This window comes from Microtus pennsylvanicus, chromosome 13, assembly GCF_037038515.1.
Source record: "Microtus pennsylvanicus isolate mMicPen1 chromosome 13, mMicPen1.hap1, whole genome shotgun sequence".
Taxonomy (NCBI): Eukaryota; Metazoa; Chordata; class Mammalia; order Rodentia; family Cricetidae; genus Microtus; species Microtus pennsylvanicus.
Genome location: NC_134591.1, coordinates 38068730 through 38089063, shown reverse-complemented (window position 1 = coordinate 38089063; position 20334 = coordinate 38068730). Strand labels below are relative to the sequence as shown.

General features: G+C 45.8%; 1 protein-coding gene across 1 annotated transcript; it reads left to right on the top strand.

Annotated features, from left to right (window-relative positions):
* The first annotated feature begins 15961 nt into the window (after window positions 1–15961).
* Window positions 15962–18534, top strand: LOC142833290 (PRAME family member 12-like). Its single transcript, XM_075944587.1, has 3 exons — window positions 15962–16248; window positions 16815–17390; window positions 18012–18534. The coding sequence occupies exons 1-3, from the start codon at window positions 15962–15964 to the stop codon at window positions 18532–18534; spliced, it is 1386 nt and encodes a 461-aa protein (XP_075800702.1).
* The last annotated feature ends 1800 nt before the right edge of the window (window positions 18535–20334 follow it).

Genomic DNA, 20334 nt, shown 5'->3' with positions numbered 1-20334 from the left:
CACAGCATCAAGCTCAGAGATTCACCTGTCTCTGCCTTCCAAGTGCTGGAATTAATGGTTTGCACTGCCACACCTGGCCTCAAATTTTGATTTTTTTTTTTTAAGCATTGTTTTTTTAAAGTTCTATTTTATCATTTTGTGGGGTGGGGGTGCACATTCATGCCCTCTGCCATCATCGGTGTTGTGTGGACATTAGAGAACAATCAGACAGAATGGGTACCTTCCTCCCACCATGCAGGGCCCAGGGAGCAAAACCCTGTCTCAAGACAACAAACCCATGAATTCACAAAAAAAAGCAACAACATTGGAGATGAAGTCAAAGCTGTCCTTGAAGCCGAAAGGAGTGAGTCTTCAGTCTGCCCAGCGGAAGAGAGAGAAATGAGAAGTCTTGTGTCACCCACAGTTTAATGTCTGTAGAGGGGAGAGGCTGAGTAGCACGAGATGGATTGGGTGTTCTCATAGGGGTGAGGGACTTACCAGACGCAGGCATTAGTGACACAATCCTTTACCCAGCAGATTCAGGAGGTGGCTCCAAGCTCCTAAGGTTCTCCCGCTGGCGTCTTTTCATTCCCCTTTCACTTCTTCAATTTACAGCCTTATGGACCAACCACAGGCTTCCACGTCATCAAATTCGTTGAGACTCCACCCATTTTATCTGAATTGGGATCAGGTGTGTCCAGAATGACTGAATCCATTCACTCTCTTGACAGATTGAACAGAGGCTAGGGAGAAAAACATTCATGAACCCCCTTCAGAATATTTCCCTTCCTTACTTCTTTCTATCTCATGGCTTTTGTTTCGAGACCGAAACAAAATATATGTATAAAGATTTAACCCAATTGACCTAGAATTTTCTAAGTTGCCTAGGGTCAGCAGGAACCTAAGGTTCTAAGTTGCCTAAGGTCATGTCACCTGTCTCTGTCTCCACAATGAAAGGGTTACATGAGTGAGCCTCAAAGCCCCCTTATTTAGATATTTTGGGGGACAGGGTCTCATTGTATAGTTTGGGCTGAGACCCAAAATACAGAGTATTTTGACCAGAGCTGTGGATTAGGATGTCCAAGACTGGAAGCCTCTGAAGGTAGAAGCTGTGACACAGGGCTGGGGAGGGCAAGTGACGTGGGAAAGGATGGTGTCTCTGACTCCCTGGTGGTGACCGTCTGCAGCCTTTGTCAATTCTTCACTCGTGCCTGTCTAGAGCCTAGCCAGAAACCCGGTCCTCTCATCTCTAACAGAGTCATCCAAGTCCCAGGGAAATATTACAGATTTATAATCCCAGCTACTCAGGAGGCCGAGACAGGAGGTGATAAATTCAGGGCCTGTGCACAGTGAGTTTATAACCAACCTTAACATTCAGGAGACCCTGCTTCATAAGACAGGAGTTGCTGGGCCGACTGGTGCAGAACTTTAATCCCAGCACTCTAAAAGCAGAGGCAGGCAGATCTCCATAAGGCCAAGATGAGCCTGGTCTAGTTTGTCAGTTCCAGCTACCCAGTGCTAGAGGTGAGATACTTGGAACAGTGGGATGGGTGGGGTGCACACCTTTAATCCCAGCCCTTGGGAAGCAGAGCCAGAGGCATCTCTGAGTTGGAAGCCAGCCTGGTCTATAGAGAGAATTCCAAGATGGCCAGGGCTACACAGAAAAACCTTGTCTCAAAAACCAAAAACAAACACACAAGCAAAACCCAACATTTTTGTTGTTGTTGTTTTTCAAGACAGGATTTCTCCGTGCAACAGCCCTGGCTGTCTTGGAATGCTCTCAGTAGACCTGGCTAGCCTCCAACTTAGAGATTCCCCTGCTTCTGCCCCCTAAGGGCTGGGATTTAAGGTATGTACCACCACACCTAGTCAATGACAAATTTTTTCAGACCTAGAGAGCTAGGCCAACTCACCTAGCAAATAAGAGATCATAGATAAGATACTAAATTTCTAAAAGAAAACGTAATACCAGGAATGACAGTAAATCCCTTTAATGCCCTCACTCAGGAGGCAGACACAAGTTAATCTCATCAGTCTAAGGACAGCTGTTCTACATAGTGAGTTCTAGGCCAGCCAAAGCTGTGCATTCAAATCCTGCCTCAATAAAACAAAATGAAACAACCCGGGTGGTGGTGGTGCACACTTTTAATCCCAGCACTCAGGGAGGCAGAGACAGGTGACTCTCTGTGAGCTCGAGACCAGCCTGGTCTACAGAGTGAGTTCTAGGACAGTCAGATATGCATAGAGAAATCCTATCTTGAAAAACAAACAAACAAAAACAACAAAAAGAAAAAAGAAAGTAGGGCATGGTAATTTACACTTTTAATTCCAGCTTTCCAGAGCCAGAGGCAGGTGGATCTCTGTAAGTTTAATGCTTGCAACCTGGTCTACATGGTGAGTTCCCCAAAAAGTCAGAACTACATAATAGAGTCTGACCCAAAAATAAATAAATACATAAATAGAAGATGAATGTATCCTTTTTTGTATTTATTGAGCTCTACATTTTTCTCTGCTCCCCTCCCTGCCTTTCCTATTCCCCCCTTCAACCCTTCCCCAAGGTCCCCATGCTCCCAATTTACTCACGACATCTTGTCTTTTTCTACTTTCTACTTCCCATGTAGATTAGATCTATGTAAGTCTCTCTTAGTGCCCACATTGTTAGTCTAAGTTCTCTGGGATTGTGGTTTGCAGGCTGGCTTTCTTTGCTTTGTATTTTAAAACCACCTATGAGTGAGTACATGTGATAATTGTCTTTCTGGGTCTGGTTACCTCACTCAAAATAATGTTTTCTAGCTCCATCCATTTTCCTGCAAAATTCAAGCTGTCGTTATTTTTTTCTGTTGTTTAGTACTCCATTGTGTAAATGTACCACATTTTCCTTATCCATTCTTCAGTCAAGGGGCATTTAGGTTTTTCCAGGTTCTGGCTATGACTAACAAAGCTGCTATGAACATGGTTGAGCACATGTCCTTGTGGTACGATTGAGCATTCTTTGGATATATACCCAAAAGAGGTATTACTGGGTCTTGAGGAAGGTTGTTTCCTAATTTTCAGAGAAATCGCCACACTGACATGCAAAGGGGTTGTACCAGCTTGCATTCCCACTAGCAATGCAGAAGTGTTCCCTTTTCCCCACAACCTCTCCAGCATAAGTTGTCATCAGTGTTTTTGATCTTGGCTATTCTTACAGGTGTAAGATGGAATCTCAGAGTTGTTTTGATTTGCATTTCTCTGATGACTAAGGATGTTGAACATTTCCTTAAGTGTCTTTCAGTCATTTAAATTCCTCTGTTGAGAGTTCTCTGTTTAGGTCTGTACTCCAATTTTTTATTGGATTATGTGATCTTTTGGTGTCCAATTTCTTGAGTTCTTTGTATATTTTGGAGATCAAACTTCTGTCTGATGTGGGGTTAGTGAAGATCTTTTCCCATTCTGTAGGCTTTTGTTTTGTCTTGTTGACCATGTCCTTTGCTTTACAGGAGCTTTTCAGTTTCAGGAGGTCCCATTTATTAATTGTTTCTCTCACTGTCTGTGCTGCTGGGTTTATACTTAGGAAGTGGTTCCCTGTGCCAACGCATTCAAGTGTACTTCCCACTTTCTCTTCTATAAGATTCAGTGTGGCTGGCTTTATGTCAAGGTCTTTGATCCATTTGGACTTGAGTTTTGTGCATGGTGATAAATATGGGTCTATTTTCATTCTTCTACATGTTGATATCCAGTTATGCCAGCACCACTTGTTAAATATACTTTCTTTTTTTCCATTTGATATTTTTTGCTACCTTGTTAAAGATCAGATGTTCAAAGATGTGTGGATTGATATCCGGGTCTTCTATTGGGTTCCTTTGGTCCTCCTGTCTATTCTTATGCCAGTACCAGGCTGTTTTCAGTACTGTAGCTCTGTAGTAGAGTTTGAAGTCAGGAATTGTGATGCCTCCAGAAGTTCTTTTATTGTACAGGATTGTTTTGGCTATCCTGGGTTTTTTGCTTTTCCAAATGAAGTTGAGTACTATTCTTTCGAGGTCTTTGAAGAATTTTGCTGGGATTTTGATGGGCATTGTGTTAAATCTGTAAGATGAATGTATTCTTTTTCCACTTTTCTTTTGTTGTTTTTTCTTTCTTTTTTGTTGTTTGTTGTTTCTTTTTTGTTTTGTATTTTGAGACTGGGTTTCTCTATGTATCCCTGGCTGTCCTGGAACTTACTCTGAAGGCAAGAATGGCCTCAGTTCAGAGATGCAACCCACCTGCCTCTGCCTCCCGAATACTGTGATTAAGGACATGTGCCACCACCAGGCTTTTCTTTTTAAGAGTGTCTAAGTTACCCTGGGTGCCCTAAAACTCACTATGTAACCAGGGTGGCAGTGAACTCACAAAGGTCCCTCTTCCACCTCCCTGAAGTGCTGGGATTAAAACTATACGCCCCCACACCCAGCAAAGAAGGCTGTCTTAATTTAGATTAACTTACGCTAGAGAGGCTAAGACAGGAGGATTTCATATTTGACTAAACCTGGTCTAAAGCATAAGAGGTGAATCTAGGCTAGAAAGCAAGATTCTACCTGAAAACAAATGAACCCCCAGAAAGCCTACTATAGCTGGTGCTGTACTCCTTTAATCCCAGGATTCTGGATGCAGAGGAAGAAGGATTTCTGTGAGTCTGAGGACAGTAGGTTCAGGCCAACCTTAGAGAGACCATGTCTCAAAGGCAACAGCCAAGAAAAAGAGAAAAGCCAGCTTTTTGTCATTGTGCAGGTCAGCTGGGACTTCAAATATATGTCCCCACCTGATGTTCATGTATTCGTGGGGATCTAAGTGGGGTTTTCCTGAATGGTAGGTACCCATTCTACCTACTGGGCTTCAACCATAGACCCCGGTTCCAATGTATTTTGAAACTACTATATCTATTGTAATTAGAATTAGCTAGAAAAAAAATCAGAATTTTATTTGAATCTTAAGACCACTGTACCCATGTGTTACGTGTCTATTTTGAGCCACAAGGTAGGAGAGAGGAGAGAGGCAATATTTATGAGTTTCACAGTCTTTAATAGATCACCATATAAGATATAAATGCAGAAGCCACAAACATTTGTTGCCAATTTACAGGTACATTTTTTACCAATCAGGAGTCAGGGATTATGACTTTCCCTAGGTATTCTATTATTGCCACTTGCTGCTTTTCTGTTGGCTTAGGGGCTCACCTGAATCCACTGATATTTTAAATACCATCTGAGTCTCTATCATTCTTTTTACCAGTAAAGACTCGGGAGTCAAATGTTGGCTGAAAACCTGCTAGATCAGAGAAGCTGAGAAGCAACCAACTCACCTTTCTTTTTTGGTTAGAGGCCCAGCAAGAGAACTGTCTCTTCACTCATCCCAAACCAAAAAGACCTCGAATCTCTAAGTCCCACCCCACTCTTCCTGTGTATCTCTTTATCCATATTCCTGGCTTCTCTGTGGCTAATTCTGGTCAAGCAGTTGCTGGCTGTGCCCCTGACCTCAGGTTAATTTTCTGAATGCAGTCTCAGAGTTTCACAGTGTTATCAAAGATCCCACGGCAACAGTCAGCTGACACAAAATGTTCAACCAATTAATCTGGTCTTTTTGTTGTTTGGTACAGCCATATTGTCTTAGAGAGCTAAAGGGTATATAACAGACTGCTTCTATTGTTTAAGGAGAAACTTGATCAGCAGTTGGAAGGTTTCCAGGTTCCCTAAAGTTTGGGAACTTTAACTCTGTTTCATTCTACAGGTAAAATGGAGTATGAAGTCAAAATGGCAATACTTAATAAAAGGTGCTTTTGCCTGCTTCCTTTACATGGATGCACTGTTTCCATGTCAATTTTGACCACTCTAATCTGGACCTCCTACATCATATCCCACTCCTAACACACAGAGGCATTGTTCTATGTCCTCCTTGTTTTTCCAGTTTTTTAAGACAGGGTTTCTCTGTGAAACAGCCCTAGTTGTCCTAGAACTCACTCTGTAGACCAAGCTGTCCTCAAACTCATAGAGATCCTCCTGCCTCTGACTCCCAAGTGCTGGGATTAAAAATGTGCACTATCACTGCCTAGCTGTTTTATGGCCTCTTGAGGAGAAATTACTCCCTTAGATTTAATTTCTCAGTGCACAGAACTAACTTTCCCCCATCCTTGCCAGAGAGAGAGAGAGAGAGAGAGAGAGAGAGAGAGAGAGAGAGAGAGAGAGAGAGACTGGCCTGAGGTCTCAAACCCAAAGATCATGACTTTCAGGACAGTTACAGGCAGCAAAGTGATTGACTTGAGCTGCCTTTTGGCCTTGAGGGCACCCATGAGCTCAAGGTAACTGTGGTCACATCCCTTTGTCAAAGGATATCCAATGTCATTAGAGCTCTCCTGAGGGACCAGGTAGAGTTTCTGGTTCCACTAAGTCAGATTGGCCAAGTGGTGGCAAAGGTTCTCCAAGACAGTCTTGGAGATGTCATTGTCACGGAAACAGATCTTGGGGAACTGGTTGCATTGAAATCAGGACAGACAGAAGGGGTCTGAACTGAGAGTGCTCCACCCAACAGTCCTTCAAGTCCAGGGTCTTCAGAGGAACTGCAACTGTCTCTAGAAGATCATGGAGAGGCCCAGGAAATAAATGGGAAAGTACCGCACCACTGAGGTTCAGGTTGTGAGCTGATTCAGGTCCAGGCTCAGGGGCAGGTGATTCCAGTCTGAGTGTGAGAACTGCAAGGGAGCGATGGTCTTCAGGTACTTAGGTGGAGAACAAGAGATGAGTCAGGGAATGGTGTTAGAGAGTGGTAGGTGGAGGTATTGACTTCTGGGTAGAGGGCCCCTCTTGGTTCATGGTCACACTGCCCATACAATGGAGGACAATGTCCAGAATGTTTCCACTGGAGTCTTGTCACTCAAGTCACACCACGCTGGTCACAGGCCTGTTAGCATCACTATGGAACTGGTCCAGTCCTCAAGTCTGCTGTTTCTTTCCTTGATGGCAACCAGACACCACATTGCTGCACACATCAGGTCAGCAGGAAGGAATAACCCAAGTAAACCCCAACAAAATACTTGGGGTGTTGCTGACCCCTGAATCTTCAGCACAACCTCCCTGTTCACAGTACTCTCCCCAGCTCCTAACACTCAATCCTAGCACCAATCAATTCCCACCACCTCATCAGCTTCCTGGTGTTGGCAGATTTTTCCTGTGTCTCAGAAGCCATTCCCAAATAACCATTCAAAGACTTATTATAAATGCCTGGCTGATTGCCTAGACTTGTAACTAATTAGCTATTACAACCCATTTCTATTCATCTATGTGTTGGCCTGGGGTTCGTGACTTTTACCTCTCTTGCATGTCCTGCGGCCTTTCCATATGGCTGGTGACTCCTCTGACTCCACCCTCCTTCTTACCAGTACTCTCTATACCCTGTAAATCCTGCATAGCTATTGGCCAATCAGCCCTTTTTTTTTTTGGTTTTTCGAGACAGGGTTTCTCTGTGGCTTTGGAGCCTATCCTGGAACTAGCTCCTTAGACCAAGCTGGTCTCAAACTCACAGAGATCCGCCTGCCTCTGCCTCCCGAGTGCTGGGATTAAAGGCGTGAGCCACCACCGCCCGGCCAATCAGCTCTTTATTAGCAATAATAGCAATACATATTTAAAGTGTACAAAGATTGCTCCATAGCTTTTCTTCTTTTTTGTCTAATTAAAGTAAGGTTACTTTAACATAGTAAAATTATATACAGCAAAACAGTTATCAAGTAAGAATTAAAGTTATAATATCCAGTCCATTTGTATTTGGAAAAATTAGAGAAAATACTCTATGATTTATCCTATCATTATGAGTCTAAAATTGTATATCTAATTTACTTTTTACCATAACTGAGGGAAACTTTAACTATGACTATCTAGTCTTCCACGCCATCAAAAATCCCCAAAATGTGAAATGTTATTAACAACAAGGACATCTGGATGCCTGGACACTCACCCAAAGTTTATCACTTTACTCCTCATTTAAGGACTTTATAATTTAATGTGCGTGTGTGTGTGTGTGTGTGTGTGTGTGTGTCCTTTTCTCTCCCTGTTTAGCACTGTTGGTTTTATTTTGTTTTGTTTTGTTTTTGGTCTGGATCTGTCCTTACTGAGCATCTGTAACCCTTTCTATCTGCATAAGCAAAACCCCAAACCCACCATGCAGCTCACCGTCAGAACTCCCAGCGCTGGTTTAAGACCACAGGCAGAAGCTCGGAGACACCTCTGTAACACATTATCAATACTTAGTTCATAGCTTAGACTTATTACTAACTAACTCTTATATCGTAAATTAACCCGTATTTCTATAAGTCTATGTGCTGCCCCGAGGCTTGTGGCTTTTACCTCTCTTCCATGCCCTGCATCCTTTTCATTTAGCTGGAGACCCCTCTGACTCCATCCTCGTTCTTCCCAGCATTTACTGTGCCCCTGAAATCTTGCCTAGCCATTTGGACCATTAGTTTTTTTGTTAACAATGCTTTGTGTTGTCTTGGATTTTCTTTTTTTTTTAAATATTTATTGATTTATTATGTATACAATATTCTGTCTGTATGTATGTCTGAAGGCCAGAAGAGGACACCAGACCTCATTACAGATGGTTGTGAGCCACCATGTGGTTGCTGGGAATTGAACTCAGGACCTTTGTAAGAGCAGGCAATGCTCTTAACCTCTGAGCCATCTCTCCAGCCCTTGGATTTTCTTTCAGCCATCTTTGTTCTTTTTTTTTTTTTTTGATTTTTCGAGACAGGGTTTCTCTGTGGTTTTGGAGCCTGTCCTGGAACTAGCTCTTGTAGACCAGGCTGGCCTCGAACTCACAGAGATCCGCCTGCCTCTGCCTCCCAAGTGCTAGGATTAAAGGGGTGTGCCACCACCACCACCAGGCCTTTCAGTCATCTTTGATGGGGCCCCAGCACTCCCAGCCTGAATATGCTGGATTAAAATTCCAGGCCCTTCTGCCAAAACCTCCTTCCTCAGAGAGCAGTTCCCCCTTGCTCACCTTGGTTTGAATTATCTTTGCGCATAATCAACTGAGCAGCCACACAAGCAGGGAGTGATAGAGGCCCAAGCCAGGAAGAAGGGAAGGGAATGTCAGTTGACTCCTTCATATTTAAATGCAGAAAGTTCTAGGGCTTCAGCTGCATTGAGGAAACAAAACGGCTCGGTGTCTTCCCACCCCTGAAGACACAGGACTCACATGACTTTGAACATGGAAAGCCGCGGGAACAGGTCAGCATCTGTGAAAGACAGCACACAGCAGTCTTCCAGGTTGCAGGGTCTGAGTGTTCCTTTGAAACTTCCATTCTGCGAAACCCACACTAAGACATCCTTCATGGAACAACATTTACAAGTTTATAAGAGTCTCTCTGACTTCAAATTGTCACTTTGAAATGCAGAATTGTCTTTCTGACTCTAAAAGACACCTGTCCCTACAACCTCTTTCTCATTCACCATGTCAAAGTCCCTGAGACCTGAACCCAGTGCACACAACTTTGCTTCCAACATATTGAACACTGTGAGAAGCAATGGGCTCTGGGTCCCCTTGATAAGAGCCCTGTCCCTAGACTGCCACAGCCTACACAGCCTGGGAATTGTTCTGACTGGGGTGATAGCAAATGAAGAAACCAGACACAGGTAGAGAAAATGGGACACTAGTGTGCCCAGTGCTCTGAGGAAGACACAGCAGCTATCAATAAATTCAGCGCACTGATATGCGTCTGGCGGGGCAGCCAGTCCTGGAGGGGGTCTCTGTGGGGAACAGTCTCAAGCTTCAGTAATCCAGGGAAGGAAGCAACAGTTGACACATTCTGCACATGGTCACCATCCCTGGATCTGAAGCATCAGGTCCTTGATATTTGCATGTTCATAGCAGCAATGTACCTTCACTCAGGCCTCATCCATTCACCGTACTAGGCCTCCATTCCTCAGTACCAGATGCAACCTTTCCCTATTTCCTGCTAGCAAAGAAAAAAAGATCTGTTCTCTCAGTGCACATTAATGGCAGATGCCCACAGCAGAAGAGACTGCCTTAATTTGCCTTTTTGTCCCTGAGTTTATCCAGGAGCTCAGGACAATGTTGAGACAATCTCTCTATAAGGACTTCACCTAAGTTGTCACAACACTCTAAGGAGGGAGGGTCCAGCACCTGTACCAGCTGGCCCAGCTTGTCTGAGTGGTAGAAGGTTCTGCAGGACAGATGTGGGGATGTCATTATCATAGAAACTGACCTTGATGAGCTGGGGCAAGCAAGAGGGCATGAAATGAGGGTCTCCCATCCCACACTGCTCAAAGTCGAGGGTTTCCAAGTCACCTCTGAATCTCTCAAGGAGAACTCCAAGAGAGCAGGGCAGCCATCACTATAGCTCCCAGGTTCAGATGTTTGAGTTCAAGGGTGTCCAGATACTGGGTCAGTAATCCAAATCCAGCTGTGAGATCTCACAGTGAGCAACAGACAGATTTTTCAAGACTGTCTTCAGGCGCTTTAAGGAAAGATCAAGAGCTGAGTTCCAGCAAATGGTACTGAAGAGGGTTGGTGGGATTGACACCTAGACAGATGTCACTTGTCCCAAGGTCAGTCTATCTATATGTAGAAGCCAACTTCTGTTAAATCTGCCCAGGGATAATAAGACCACTACCACAATTTAAACCCAAATTTGAAACAAGTTTTAATTAAATACTGACAAGGTGGATGGACTCTGGCCCAGTCTGTCTCTGGTTCCCCAGATGATGGCCCTGAATCAAGTTTTGCAGTGGCTATTTCCCATCAGGTTCAATCAGGGGCAAGGATACATCCTGACATGCCTCTGGCCTAATTGCCCCAGCATTTCAGGAACTATCTGTCCTTGGGCATAAGGCTTGCAGAACAGAAATATTTTTTAATGAATCTCTTAGGCATAGCAATTAAAACTTTAAAAGTAACTGACTTAGTTAGGTTCTCACACATCCAGGACACTGTTCTTTTGTTGTAGGCTAATACAAGTCATATGCTAGTACCTGTAGGTATCGCTGCAGCCTTCTCTACTTCACTGCAGCTCCTTTCCCACTCTCAATAGCAAAGGCCACACAGGCTGGCAAGGTACATGCAGGAAGCACCCAATGGGATCCTCAAGAATTTGGTCCCAGGTGGATCAGAGGCTTCTGTTACCAGATTGGAGGACTGTAGAACTTGGGCCAAGTGTTTAGAACAGAGTAGAGCATTCATGGCCCTAAGGAATAGGCCTGCCCTGCCTAGCTCACAGGCTAGTGGGGAATGAGGCTGGGATTGTGGGAAATGGTATGGAGAGAAGTCAGACAGGGCTGCAGATGCCTCTCTGGCAAAGAGCCTTTTCTAATGCGCAAACATCCGGGGTTTGATTCTAGGCATGGGTGGGGGTGAGGAAAAAGCAAACACGTGCAAGGGAAAGCTGGTGTGTGGCGTGTGGATGAGAAGCAGACTGTAGACTGAGGATCTCACCCATTCCACACCCAGGACGTGGAAACTCAGGGTGGTCGATTTAGGGAATGTGACTCATAATTTCTGAAGCCTGTGGGCTATAAGCCATGAGGGGGTTGCCCACCACAGGTCATGAGACAGAAGCATAGACTTTTTGTTTTGCACTTTTTTTTCGAAAAAGGATTTCTCTGTAGCTTTGGAGCCTGTCCTGGAACTAGCTCTTGTAGACTAGGCTGGCCTCGAACTCACGAGATCAGCCTGCCTCTACCTCCTGAGTGCTGGGATTAAAAGCATGCACCACCATCTGCTGGTTTCAAAGCCAAAAGATTCTCCTCTCTGCTGTGGGAAGCCTCTTAAAACCACCCCTTTTCATTGATAGCCTGTCCAGTTCCACCACAGCTCTGGTGAATCCGTTCCCATGAGAAAGGTTACCTGAAGGGGCCTTATCTATTGTTCGATGGTGAATGTACTGGGCTCAGTTCTCCAGGACTCTAAAACGAGCCTGAAATAGAAAGCCTAGCATGTCATTGTCAAAGGATCTTTGGCCTGCTCACCATTGTGAACCTGTTCTGGACTGGAGTTCACGAGCTGTGCTGGATGCTGCGGCTGACACCTGCTGAGTCAGCTACTCGAAAGACAGAGGCAGGAGGATGGTGTGAGCTCATCATCTTGTGAATGGATACTGAGGATGTGGCTCAGTTGATAGAGTGTTTCTCTAGCATGCAGGAAGCCCTGGCTTCCATCACCAGCACCGCTTTTGCCAGGATGGGAGGCTTTTCTGTATTTCTAGAACTGAAGAGGAAGGGAGAGGGGCAAAGAAGGCATCCGTTCAGCACACTGGCTAAAGAAGGTAGCCTCCACAATGGAAGCTGAGCCAGGATGTAACAAGAGTCAGGAGCAGAGTCGGGCTGTAGTGGCACACATTGCTAATCTCAGCCCTGGGGAAGAAGAGACAGGCAGATCTCTGAGTCTGACAGCAGCCTGGTCTACAGAGCAAATTTCAGAACAGCTAGGGAAATCTTGTCACAAAACCTGCCCCCACCCACCAAAAAGGCAGGGAGATTGCAATAAGTTTCAGTTAGCCTGGGGAAAGTGGTGATACCCTGTCCAGATGAACCATCAATACTGAGAGCTGTGGCCAGGTGCCAAGAGCAGCTTGACAGTGAATCCTGGAGAATTAGACAGTGACTCCATAGCTACTGAGAAACCCTGTCTCAAAAAAGCAAAATAATAATAATGATGATGATGATGAAGAAGAAGAAGAAGAAGAAGAAGAAGAAGAAGAAGAAGAAGAAGAAGAAGAAGAAGAAGAGGAGGAGTGTGGACCTGAAGGAGAGGGGAGGGGAGGTAGAGAGAAACTGAGAGGAATAGAGGGAGGGAAAATTGTAATCGGGATATATTGTATGAGAAAAGAATCTATTATCAATAAAAAAGAAGGAGGGGGAGAAGGAAAAGGAAAGAAAGGGAGGCAGGGAAGAAAGAAAGAAAGAAAGAAAGAAAGAAAGAAGCCGGGTGGTGGTGGCGCACGCCTTTAATCCCAGCACTTGGGAGGCAGAGGCAGGCGGATCTTTGTGAGTTCGAGACCAGCCTGGTCTACAAGAGCTAGTTCCAGGACAGGCTCCAAAACCACAGAGAAACCCTGTCTCGAAAAACCAAAAAAAAAAAAAAAAAAAAAAGAAAGAAAGAAAGAAAGAAAGAGGGAGGGAGGGAAAAGAGTCAGGGCAGTGGTGGGTGGTGGCTCACACCTTTAATTCCAGCCCTCTGGTGGTAGAGAAGGCAGATTTTTGTGACTTCAAGGCCAGCCTGCTCTACTATAGTGAGTTGGAACCTCAGCTCAAAAAAAAAAACATTTAAATAAAAAATAAATAAATAAAAGTAGAAAAAGAAAAGCCTGGCAGAGCAATTTTCCTTTTAAGTTAACACAGATCCATTTCTTTTTTTTCATTTACATATTCTTGAATTTTTCCTTTTTTTTTTCTTTCGCTTATCTTTTTTTTTCTTCTTGGCATAGAGCAAGGAGAGACTAGCAAGTGGTCTAGGCTGGCCTTGAATCTCGGTTCCTCCATCTTTCTCTAAAGAGTGGAGGGATTGCAGGTGTGCACTCCTGGGCCCCATTGGTGGAGTTCTGAGGTCTCACCCAGGCTTCATGATGACAAGCACTCTGCCGCATCCCAGAGCTTCTGCTGAGGGGTGGTGTGTATATTAATATTTTGCCTGCATATCTGTATGTATATTTGTGCATCATGTATGTGACTGGTGCTTATGGAGGACAGAAGAGAAAGTCATCGCCCCTGGAACTGTGGGTAAAGACAGCTGTGAGCCACCATGTGACTGCTGGGCACAGAATCTGAGTCCTCTGAAGGCACAGCAAGGGCTCCTAACCTCTGCACGCTCGGTTCTGCCACAAACCAGACTCTTTTTGTTTTGATTTGTTTTTCGTTTGTTTGTTTTGTTTTTCCAGACAGGATTTCTATGTGTAATAGCCCTGGCTGTCCTGCAGCTTGCTTTGTTGACCAGGCTGGCCAGCCTCAGACTGCCTTTGCCTCCTGAATGCTGGGATTAAAGATGTGCTCCACCATGCCCAGATCTAAAACCAGTCTCTTAATGTGTTTGTGTGAGGTGCAAAGTAGGAACATTCAGCATCGCCTTAAGCTTCAAATGCCACCCTTGGCTGCTGGAGGGAGGGTTGTGTTGTCGGAAAACACCCTGTGTGAATACCCGTGGCAAGAACTCGGGCACTGGGATTCAGACAGTGACTCAGCCTCCTCTTTGATTGCTTTGGGCTTTTCGGTACTCGCTGTTAGCTTGTTTTACACATCTCTTTTTATTGTATGTGCATGAGGGTATGGCCTGCACACGTGTAAGTGCACAAAATGAGTGCACAGTGCACTGAGGTCAGAAGATGCCATCAGGTCCCCTAGAATTGGAGCTGTGGATGGTTGTGAGCCACCCTGTGAGGAGTGGGAACCAAACCTGTGTCTGAACTGCTGAGCCATCTCTCCTAACGCCAAGTTACTCAGGTGATTTTGGAAGTTAGTACACAGCCACCTTAGTCTTTCTCTATTCTTTACAGCACGTGTTTATTTTTATTTCTTTTTACTTTTTACTTCTTTCTTCCTTTCTTTGGTTTTTTTTTTTTTTTGAGGCAGGGTTTCTCTGTGTGACAGTCCTAGCTTGTCCTGGAACTAGCTCTGTGGACCAAGCTGTCCTTGAACTCACCGAGAAGAACAGGCTTCCGCTGGCAGAGTGCTGGGATTAAAGGCGTGTGCCACCACGTGCCTCGCATTTAGTTCTTGGGGCAGTGTTTCACCTGCAGCTAAAATGTCCTTGAATTCCTCCTAATTCTCCTAATTTCAGCTACTGAGCTGTCTTCATCGCCCTTTGCTCAAGTGGGTTTGACAATCCTCTTTGTACAGGGTACTCGGGAACTCACCAAGCTTCCTATAAGGTCCACCCTTTTCCCAGACATTCTTCTTTTTTTTTTTTTTTGGTTTTTTTTGAGACAGGGTTTCTCTGTGGTTTTGGAGCCTGTCCTGGAACTAGCTCTTGTAGACCAGGCTGGTCTCGAACTCACAGAGATCCGCCTGCCTCTGCCTCCCAAGTGCTGGGATTAAAGGCATGTGCCACCACCACCCGGCCAGACATTCTTCTTGAATGGCTTTATCACTTCTGGAATTTCGGGCTTTGAGACACTGACTGCAGCCAGGGTGGAGCAAGCTGACAATTCACTTCCTCAGACTCTTAAATGCTGCGTGTGGCCCAGCTCACAGGGTACACCCGGGAGATGGGATTGGGGAACAGTGGGAATGGGATTGAGAGGAGCAGTGACTAGTCAGCTGAGACAGTGGGGAATGTGTGTGTAATTGTGAGTTTCCCCATGCTGCCCGCCAGGGCTTTCTTTTTTTGTTTTTCTTTTTAGATTTATTTGTTTGTTTATTTGTTTATTTATTTATTTATTTATTTATTTATTTATGTATGTATGTATGTATGTATGTGTACAGTATTTTCAGTATTCTGTCTGCATGTATGCCTGCAGGCCAGAAGAGGGCACCAGATCTCATTACAGATGGTTGCGAGCCACCATGTGGTTGTTGGGAATTGAACCTTTGGAAGAGCAGGCAGTGCTCTTAACCACTGAGCCATCTCTCCAGTCCCTTTTTTCTTTTTCTTTCTTTTTTTTTCCTTCAGTTTTTCAAGTTAGGGTTTCTCTGTCTTTGGAGCCTGTCCTGGGAACTAGCTCTTGTAAAATCAGGCTGGCCTTGAACTCCCAGAGATTTGCCAGCCTCCACTGCCTCTGGAATTAAAGGCATGCGCCACCACGCCTGTGAGTGCTGGAATTAAAGGCGTGCACCGCTGCCACCACCAGCCAACTCTACCGGGACTTTCACGACTTAATTTGTTTTGGTGGTGGTGGTTTGATACAGAGGTGTGGCTAGGCCCTTTAGTGATTTCTTCGATAGGGAGGAAGAAGGGCTTCCTAAGCCTCAGCCTGGAAAAGTGTTCTTTCCAGAAGCGTTCCTGTGATTCTGGATCCTGAGGATCTACAAGAATGAGTGACCTAAGCCAAGCCACACACCTGCAGCAGATACTGCAGCGGCTGCTGAAGGACGAGGCCTTTGCCATCAATGCTCTAGACGACCTGCCCATGCAGCTCTTCCCTCCACTCTTCAAGGAGGCCTTCACCAGCAGACACACTAACATCCTGAGGGCAATGGTGGCAGCCTGGCCCTTCCACTGCCTCCCCATGGGGTCCCTGATGACTATCTCCCACACAGACACTTTGAAGGCTGTGCTCGATGCGCTGGATTTTCTGGTTACACAGAAGGTTCGTCCCAGGTAGGTAAGACCCTTCTAATGGTGCTACAGGTCCAGTGTAGTCAAATGTGGATCTGAGCTTTCTCACTGCACCAGCGTGGAGGACTGCAGAGGCCTTTTGTTCGAGACAGGGTTTCTCTGTATAGCTTTGGAGCCTGTCCTGGAACTAGCTCTGTAGAGTAGGCGGGCCTCGAACTCAGAGATCTGCCTGCCTCTGCCTCCGGAGTGCTGGGATTAAAGGCGTGTGCCACCACCGGGCAGGCCTCAGATCTTGTCCCAGAAGGTACAAAAGACAGTCAGGTATGGAGGGCAGCTTAGTTCTGACACAGCCTCAGAGTGAGCCTGTCCCTGTGCTTCCAGGCAAAGTGGGATCAGGTAGGACTCACGGGAAACAAACAGAACTGCAGATGCCAATGGGGAAAAGAGCCCTTCCCAGAGGATGAGGCCATGGGTGTGATGCCCAGCTATGAAAACAAACAGTTATCTATGAGACAGGGGAGGACAGGAAGTGAGTGGAGTGTGGAAGGAGAACAGACTATGATGTAGGGTCTGATCCCAGCTCTTGCTATTTCTACCTGTTTTCCAAGGAGGTGGAAACTCCAAGAGCTTGATTTGCGGCAAGTGCACTCGGACTTCTGGGACGGACAGGCTGGAGGCACAGAGATCAGCTACAGCCAGCAGGTCCTGAGCCAGGAGCAAACTCGGGCGCCCGATCCACAGTGCACTGTGAAGCAGCCCTTGAGGGTGTTAGCTGATTTTGACCTGTGTGGGGAGCATCTCAGGGGAACTGACCAATACCTGTTGAGTTGGGCCAGGCTGCGGAAAGGCTCGGTGCAGCTGTGCTGCAGGGAGCTGAAGATCGAAGCATCCCACGTCTCCACTGTCCTAGAGATCCTGAGCATCTTAGACAGAGACCATGTCCAGGAGTTGGAACGGAATTCCTGGTGGCAACGGGGAAGCCAGGCCTGGCTTGCACATTTCCTCGGACAGCTGGGAAATCTTCTGGGAATCTCCAAGACTGTCTTTAGCGGTGACTCTGCTCCACCAGACGTGAAGAGCTGTGTTACCGAGCCGGTTCCACAGTTCTCCAACTCTGACAGTCTCCAACATCTCTATATGAATAGCATCTACTGTCTGAAAGGCAACTTGAACGCATTGCTGAGGTAAGATGGGAAGATGTCCTGCAGACCAGAGCAAAACGTTTCTCTGTGCTCTGCAGATAGCGGACCCTTGGTATCTGCCGGGCACAATGGATCCAACAGGGCTGGAGACCCCGTGAAAGGGTGGCCGCCTGCCTCTGTGTTGGTGTGGGAATGGCTGTGTGGGGCATCAGTAAGGCATCAGCTGAGAAGCTGGAGGAAATCCTGGCACTGACACTGAGTGCCAGAGGCTGGGGTGAAGCAGTGTGAATGGGGATCAAGTCTGCTGCTGGCGTCTGTATCCAGAAGGTCTACAGAGATACCCCAAGCACGTAACTAGGTCTTTAATTATTTTGTTTGTTTGTTCAATGTAGCCCTGAGGCGGCCAGTACTGGGGATTTTGACTTTAGTAAAGGAGTATCAGTGTGTACATCCTGAAGCAATCCCACTATGATGTTGACTGACCTTGGTGTAAAGCACTGTGACCTGAGTGAGAGGTATTGACAGCATCCTGCTGTGCCTGCCTCTCGAGTAGTGAGACTGAACTTGAGCAATGCTAACCCGCCCATCACAGTGTTGACCACGACCACGGCACTAACACTCTCCAACTCCACTTGCGAGAGCTCATTTCTTGTCTCTCCCTAGGTGCCTGAAAACCCCCCTGGAGAACCTGTCCATCACTCACTCCCAGCTCTCACAGGCCGACTTGAATCATTTACCCCTGAGTCTAAACCTACATCAGCTCATACACCTGAACCTCAGCGGTGTGGTACTGTCCCATTTCAGTATTGAGCCCCTCCGTGTTCTTCTGGAGAGAGTCGCAGCCACTCTGAAGACCCTGGAATTGGAAAGCTGTAGGATGAAGGTCTCCCAGCTCAGTGCCCTCCTGCCTGCCTTAAGCCAGTGCACCCAACTCACTAAGATCGACTTCCACAACAATGACAGCTCCATAGCTGTCCTTCGGGACCTTTTCCACCACACAGCAAACCTGAGCCAGCTGGTCCTGGAGCTGTACCCTGCCCCCTGGGAGTGCTATGATGACGAGGATCTTGTCCTCGAAGATAGATTTGCCAGACTTTGTTCTGAGCTCATGGTTCTTCTCCGAGCCATAAGGCGTCCCGGATCTGTCTGCTTTGCTGCTGGTGCTTGCTTTGTGTGTTACGACTAGAGAGCAGACATCTTTGTGGACAGAGGGAGAGGGCTACTGCTGGGCACTGGGAGGTGACGTCCAAAGCAGGGGGGTGTCATCAAATAGACGCAGAATGTTGTGGAAGAGAGAGGATTAGGAATAATGATGTAGCAGTTCAGTTGGAAGGGGAAAGTTGCCATGGAGAACAATGGGACCATGGGGACAAGTGACTTAAGAGTCAAATAAAATTTGGTATTTCTAAAAGAAGCTTCCAGCAGTATCTATTAACGAAGTGGTTGTTCCTGGGTGGTGGTTTTGATTCACTTGTCAGACCCTGGGAAGGTGAACGCTCACCATCTGAGGTCCTTCTTGGCCACTATTCTTGTCTCCATTTTTAAAGTCTTGAGGTCCCTTATCTGTGAAAGGAAGGAACGAAGGGAGGAAGAACTTCCTGAACTAAAGGGAACCTAACGGATCCATAACAATGAAGAAATTCATATGTAATAAAAATCTTTCTTGGCCAGGCCGTGGTGGTGCATGCCTTTAATCCCAGGACTTGGGAGGCAGAGGCAGGCGGAACTTTGTGAGTTCAAGGCCAGCCTGGTCTACAAGAGCTAGTTTCAGGACAGGTTCCAAAAGCTACAGAAAAACCCTGTCATGAAAATAACAAAAAGTAAAAAATCTTTCCGACTAAAGAACATCCCAGGCCTGATGAATTCATAACAGAATTTTAACAGACATCCAAATGAGTACTATAGTCAATCGTTCTTAAACTATCAAAACAAAACAAAGAGCCAGCATGACTGTAATACCAGATAAAGAGACAACAACAACAATAAAATAGGGACTATCCCTCATGAACATAGGTCCAAGTGCTTTCGATGCAATACTTGCAAACACAACACAGGCATACATAAAAAGACCATCCACCATAAACATTTATCTCTGAAGCAGCAATGTTTCAACATACCCATGACTTTTAGAGGCAAAAGTCACCGAAATGATATAATAGAAGTGGAAATAGCCTTTTACAAAATCCAACGTGCCTTATAGCTAAAAATCCAACTAAGCTTCTTGTTAGGGAGGACTCCAGGTTCCCGCCATCCACCTCAGCCCTTTCTCATTTGCAACAAATTTATGTGGTGTGTTTGTGTTTTGTGTTTGTCTTCTACTACAGCTGTATTTGTTCTTATGCAACTGCAAAAAGCCATTACAGATCCTGTGCGAGAACCTCATCCCTTTCACCCCAGGTCAGATGGAATTCTTTACACCAGTCCTCCGTTTTCTGTTTCCTTTGATGCTCTGTGGTTCCATGCTGCTTCTGCTGGCTCACTTTGGAGCAGCGCCCCCTGGCGGTGGGACAAGGCACTGTCACCCTGAATCAACCCTAAACCTACTTCCTCTCACTGGATCACTGGCTCTCAGGTTCCTACCCCTCTCTTTCTGTGAAGCGTCTCAATTTTACTCTGCAGCCAACTCATCTGCTTATTGCTCTTGAACGCTTATTTTTCAAATGTCTCTCCAAGAATGCATGGGAGTAATCTCTTGATCCACTGCAGCGGATCCTGTTCAAATTTCCCTTCTGCTAAATGACCAAAGGACTCCCCTCTTCAATAGACCTAGGACTAACCCCCTCTGACAATGACTCTGCTCAGCTTGAAGAAGTTAAGAAAGAGTTGATGTCGCTGTTTCCCCGCTTCTTTTGAGGCTCCTACTCCCCACCTTTTTCTGAGCTTATGGGTCTTTGCAATTATAGAATGCCTTGGCTATAAACCAAGAGTCCTAGGAAATTACAGATAATCTTGCTCCGCAGTTACTGGTCAGCCCAAAAAGGAATAT